Below are 5988 nucleotides of genomic sequence, written 5' to 3'. Positions count from 1 at the left end.
AACACGTTCGATTACACTCAGATGCAAAGATAATCCCCAAGTCTTCACCTAAATATGTGTTAAAACATAAGGTACACTGTGAATTACGTCACACATGTCGAAGAAAATTTGCTCTCCACAGTGGAAGATCTTCTCACGTCCGAGTGCAATTGAACGTATTGAAATGACTTTACGTGTGTGTGTGTGTGTGTGTGTGTGTGTGTGTGTGCGTGCGTGCGTGCGTGCGTGCTGATTCGAAATCAGATTTTGAATTAAAACAAACACTTTATAAAATGAATTTTTACAATTTTTATTTCCACAGCTTTTTCCTAAAATTGAATCGTCTATGGTAGTACAGTTAGAGGGAGCACTAGAACGGTACGAGGAGATGAAATTACACGATGATGCTCGTAAAAGTAAGTGTCAGGACAGAAGGGCAACACATTGATGTAAACTAAACCGACTTTTCGAAGTATATTGCATATTAAACTGCCTCAACAAAATGAGTCGATAAAATAAGTACCAGGCAGAAATATATACTGGGATCATATGATCGATCCTTGAAATCGGTGCTCCAGTTTCGTCGCAACCAAATTAAATATTTACAGTGATAGAGTGTAAGAAGGTTTACGCCAGCGACATTCTGTAAGAATTTATGTGAAAGACAGAAAACAGTAGGAAAAGATATGAGATTGTGGGGGAGAGGTTCTCTTCATAACAATGTGATTTTGAGTTCGAACCCACCACACCTTAGGAGAGTTTCTTCTATGATCTTGTGTCAACCAAAGCCCTGCATCTAGAATTTAGTGGACGGAAACTGTGTGGAAATAGATCGGACTGACTGTTGTTGCTCATGGGCTTTGGGTTCGTTTATTGTCCATTTGTCACACTAGAATTACTTCTTCCTATTCTTTCCCGTTATATAAGCGTGTGTGTGTATCAACCGTGTGTATAAATGTAAACAAATATTTGGTCTTTTATCTGAAGCGTTGAAATGTGTATTGTACGATGATATTTATTTCGAACGCAGAGCTGCCGTTAAAACAGCAGAAATACTGAGAAAATTACCTTTAAAAGGCGAAAAAACTTGTCAACAACCAGGAATGGTTGTTAACAATTTTTTCCGCAGCTCTGCGTTCGAAGAAATGTAATCTTCTTATTTGTATTATAGATGGATCTTGTTCAAAACGGGGGCACCAGTTTTCATTAATGTCTTATGTAGTGTTTTTGGTACCGAAAGACTTTCAAACTTCGTGTACTTATCTATTTTGTGTTTGTGTATGTGCGAGTATATATATATATATATATATATATATATATATATATATATATATATAGAGAGAGAGAGAGAGAGAGAGAGAGATGCGGAGAAGTTAATAATAGCTCAATCGAAGACTGATGCTGAGGTGTGGAAGCGGCCAGGAGTGGGGAGTTATCTGCAGGCTGAGAAAGTCTTCGCTTGCATCAGAGCCAACTTCTCAAAATGCACCTACGAGGGCGGGGCAGTTAGTATTGTGAGACTGTGTATAGTGTTTTAACTCTGGCATGGTTTTACGGTTAAGAATATGTATGCAAGTACGTGTGTTTGTGTGCGTGCGTGCGTGGCTGAATGCATATTCTCTCTGTTTTGATACATGAGCACAGAATGCAAGCAACAAATTACTGTTAATACAAACGGTGTCGTTTTGTCTGCATCCTTCGCGAACACTCGTCTAAACTATAGAACAGGGGAAAACTTGTGGAAGATATCCTTTAGTTGGAAGAGCATCCGTCTTCCAAACCCTTTGACCGAAACCGTTCCAACATGAAAAGTAGTCGTTAAACGAACCCAGAAACTATAAACAATGTATTTCCACACAGTTCTCGTCAATCAAATTCCATCCAAGGGGCTTTGGCTGATACAAGACTATCGTAGAAGACACTTTCCATGATTCCATGCTGTGGGTCCAAAGTTTCAAGACGCAAAAGAAACAAGTGTTTCGTTGGTGTTGATATAATCAAAATAAGATTTCTTGTCGCTATTGATGACATAATTCCATTTATTTAGTAAATTGTTGATCCGTTTGTTGTAAAATTATTCAGGTTTCGAAGCAGAAGAGTGCTCGGAATAATTTTTAGCCTCTGCACAAGTAATAAACTGTTTTCTCTGTAAATAATGTTGCAATGATCTGAAATGGAGCAAGGTCAGGAGGATAAGGCAAATCTTCCGCATTTAGTACCATAATCTTTTATTGAGTGTCTTGATCGATAACTGGTCTGACATCACCATATAAGGATAACGTCCTTTTATGTTTTCTTGTTTTTGCAAATTTTTGTGCGACGCTTCCAATTGACGGCAATACTTCTCTGTTTCATTTTGGTTTAACTCTATGATAAATAACACCCTACATATCCTACCAAACAGAGAGCATAACTTTTCTTAGAGATGTATTCTCCTTTCTTCTTGGGTGCTAACCATTGTCATTTTCGTTGAATGCGGTTATAGAGAACCCACTTTCCATCACTTGCGATAATTCTACTCCGGAAAGGTTCGGTAGCAAGCCTATTCTTCATTGAGTAAAGGGCAACCTTTTTGAGCTAAAAAGCAATCAGATGATGTGGGACCCAAAGACCAAGCTTAGAGCACTTTTTCTAGATCATGAATGTATTTTATGATCGAATTGTGAATTGAACTACTTTGCTAATCCTCGTGCAGTTTGCTTGGATTTTTCTCCACATCGATTTTCAGAAGCTCAGTATTGACAGAACTTGGTCATTCAGATCGATTCCTTTGTAGGTCATTCGAGCCTTCTGGATGTGAGGAAATCGAGCTATTTTCAGGCCGTTTTTTTTTTTTTTCTCCAGTTACATACAACAGAATGGACGGGTCTCTAAAGGGCCTTAACAGCTAGATGAAGAGGTCAAACCGAATAAGGATTAGGTTCACCGCTTGTGTAGGATGGATTTTTCTGCAGTTTCTCTCAACCCACTTTCACCGACCGATAAGACTTCAGTTAATCTCTTGGCTACAGTAGATAATACTTGCTTATGGTATGAAGCATCATGATAGAGCATGGAATCGAGTGATTGGGAATGTAACTTCTAAACCATAAAGCTGTATCTATAGCCATAAGTCCTGTTGACGTTTGGGGATTCTGTCTTCAATTTACATCCTACATCAACTCTGGGGTCTAACGTCCATTCAAAAACCTAAACTCCATTCCTGCCCTCACCATCAGGAATAGTTTATTACATTAGAAGCCAGCGAGGGGCTTCAATGAAGTTCCTTGATTTTCTGGAAATAGCAGTTGATTCTCCCTCAAAGAAAAAGGCAAATACGTTAGATAACAAGAATATATATCAAAAATAAAAGATGTACCTCCTCCAAACCATACCTGGCTGCCTTTAAAAAAGAGGAAGACAAATTGTACAATGCGGTTCTTGGTCACACTGACTAAGAATTAAGATGGGGTGTTCACGACTAAAGCATTATTTGTCATAGAGTTGCTACACAATCAAAGTTGACATGGAGTTAAAAAATTATTATATCTTTTATTGACTAATAAATTATTCTCTTGGTTAATATTTTTTACTCAAATCACTCAGCTGTATTTTAATTATTTCAGATAAATAAACCAAAGCGTTTGGTGGCTGTGATATTTGGTTGACCAAGATACCACAGATTGTTTAGTAGGTACACTGAGAAAAAAAAAAGAACCAAATAGATGAGAGAACGAGAGAAACACATTGAAAGACACTGAAAGATGTTTGTCACTGCGAACTACAACAAGAAGTACAGCAACAACATTTTAAGACTACTTCTTTTTCATTCCTATATATATATATATCGCAAGAACAGCACCAAGAGCAGTGCCAAATGAAAGGACTAAATTTTTTTTTTATGGGAATGAAAGGAATTTTGAATAAGTTGCGTAGCCTTAAACTATCGACTTGAAACATGAAAAATATTAGGATCGCTCTACGCACCATCGCTACACTGGACTAAAATACAATGTCTGAAGTGTGTACTAGAGAAAATTATGCTACACCTCCATTACACTACATTGCATAACACTAAACTCTTCTGTTCTACACTTCAAAATCCCTCAGTACCTTTGCACTACATTAAACTAACACACACTGCACGAGTACACTGCATCCTAGAAAAACCACTTCACTTATTGCTTAGAAAAAATGATTAACATCTCAAACACGTTCACCGTGCTCGACTGGCCATGCCAAAATTTCGCCTCTTCCAGTACAAAATGAAAGTGATGTAGATAGTGTAACCAAGAAATATAGAGAGCTACATAGATCTATCAAACATTATAAAACCACATAGTGTAGTTTCTGTGCATTTTTCTATGTAAACTACGTAGAACTATATAGTAACTATTTTGCAATACATAGATAGCTATATAGAAATAGGTAACTATGTAGAACTACGTAGATAATTAGACTAAACTATCCAAAATTACACAGAAACTGAAGAAATGTCTACATTCCACAGAAAACTGCATACAAATGGCAAATCACTGACTGGCAAACTTAAAAAAACTACGGAAGCCATACAGAGCTGCGTAGCTGCCCGTAGGGAACTCTATAGAAAGTAGACTGCACTAAATAAAATATGCCTGAAACTACACTTTAAAAATGCGTAGAAAACACAATACAGTCACACTCCAATATTTCAACCCTTTCCCCCCCTCTCTCTCTCTCTCTCTCTCTCTCTCTCTCTCTGTCTATCTATCTATCATAAAAATTATTTACAAGATAATCAACAACATTGGCATGTTTTGGACTGATTTGTTGGTTGTCGGGGGTCATTTTGTTATAAAAATACACATTATACAACTAAAGTTTCGTTTATATCTCTCTCTCTCTCTCTTGCTGCGAATACTGTTAGTTTTTGAAAAGTTTCAAAATATTATATGCATGAAGTCGTGTGTATTATGTATGTGTGAAAGGGAGAGAGATAGAGAGTGTATGTGTGTGTTTGTGTATATATTCGTGTAATAATATTATATGTATGTATGATGGATGCATAAATATACTCAAATATTTGTGTGTACACACACACACATACTATATAGTGTGTGTGTGTGTGTATATATATATGTATATGTATATATATATATATATATATATATATATATATATATATATATATATATATATATATACATATACATATATATATACACACACACACACACTATATAGTATGTGTGTGTGTGTACACACAAATATTTGAGTATATATATATATATATATATATATATATAGGTATATATGTATGTATATATGTGTATGTGTGTATAAAGGGTGCGGTGAATAAACTGTCCTCTAAATTATGCAAAAATGAAAATAACACTGACATCTCATTTTAACAGACATATTTACCAAAATTATACAAAAATATCTTAAAATACTAAAGAGTAAATTTATTCAATAAAATCGCCACTGGCTTTAACCACAGCCTCCAGACGACTTTGGAATGTCCTGCAACTGTTTTGGGCGGTCTCCTTGTTTAAGTTGGTGAATGCAGCCGTAATCCTTGCCTTCAATTCACTTTTGGTGTTACAAGGAGTTTTGCTTGTCTCTCGCTCATCTGCATTCCACGCATGATAATCAAGGGGTTAGGTGGCCAGATGTTAGGGGTGATGTGGTTGCAGAAATTGTCTGACAGCCATGAATGGGTTCTCCTGCTTGTGTGACATGGTGCAGAGTCGTTCGAAGTATAGGGTCTTCCAGCAACCACCCTCTTGACCCAGGACAGCACTACCTCCTCCAGTCACTTGATGTCGGCTTCCGTGTTGAGTCAGATGCCATGTAAGAAGATGAATGGAGCCCCGCCATCATTAGTGATCACTCCAAACACCAGGATGTAGACTGATGTCTGATTTTTATCACTCTTGGTACATGTCCTCAGATTGACACCCAAACACTCTGAAATGGTCATACTGGAGCTTCCAGCGTGAATGCCGAGTAGTATAGCATGTCGTTTCCAATTTTTTGGCAGAGTGGATT

At 37.0% G+C, this 5988-nt stretch overlaps 1 protein-coding gene across 4 annotated transcripts in view; it reads left to right on the top strand.

Annotated features, from left to right (window-relative positions):
* The window catches only part of LOC106878801 (high affinity cGMP-specific 3',5'-cyclic phosphodiesterase 9A), a 62390-nt gene extending 57573 nt beyond the window's left edge, over positions 1 to 4817 (top strand). For all 4 annotated transcript variants that reach the window (XM_089337904.1, XM_089337903.1, XM_089337906.1 and 1 more), the window contains 2 exons: positions 302 to 395; positions 3585 to 4817. In XM_089337904.1, the coding sequence (XP_089194030.1) occupies positions 302 to 395; positions 3585 to 3592 (102 nt within the window). In that variant the 3' untranslated portion in view covers positions 3593 to 4817. The remainder of the gene's footprint in view (positions 1 to 301; positions 396 to 3584) is intronic.
* The last annotated feature ends 1171 nt before the right edge of the window (positions 4818 to 5988 follow it).

Source organism: Octopus bimaculoides, chromosome 20, assembly GCF_046866305.1.
Source record: "Octopus bimaculoides isolate indiv1 chromosome 20, ASM4686630v1, whole genome shotgun sequence".
Lineage (NCBI taxonomy): Eukaryota > Metazoa > Mollusca > Cephalopoda > Octopoda > Octopodidae > Octopus > Octopus bimaculoides.
This window is presented reverse-complemented; position numbering and strand designations above follow the sequence as displayed.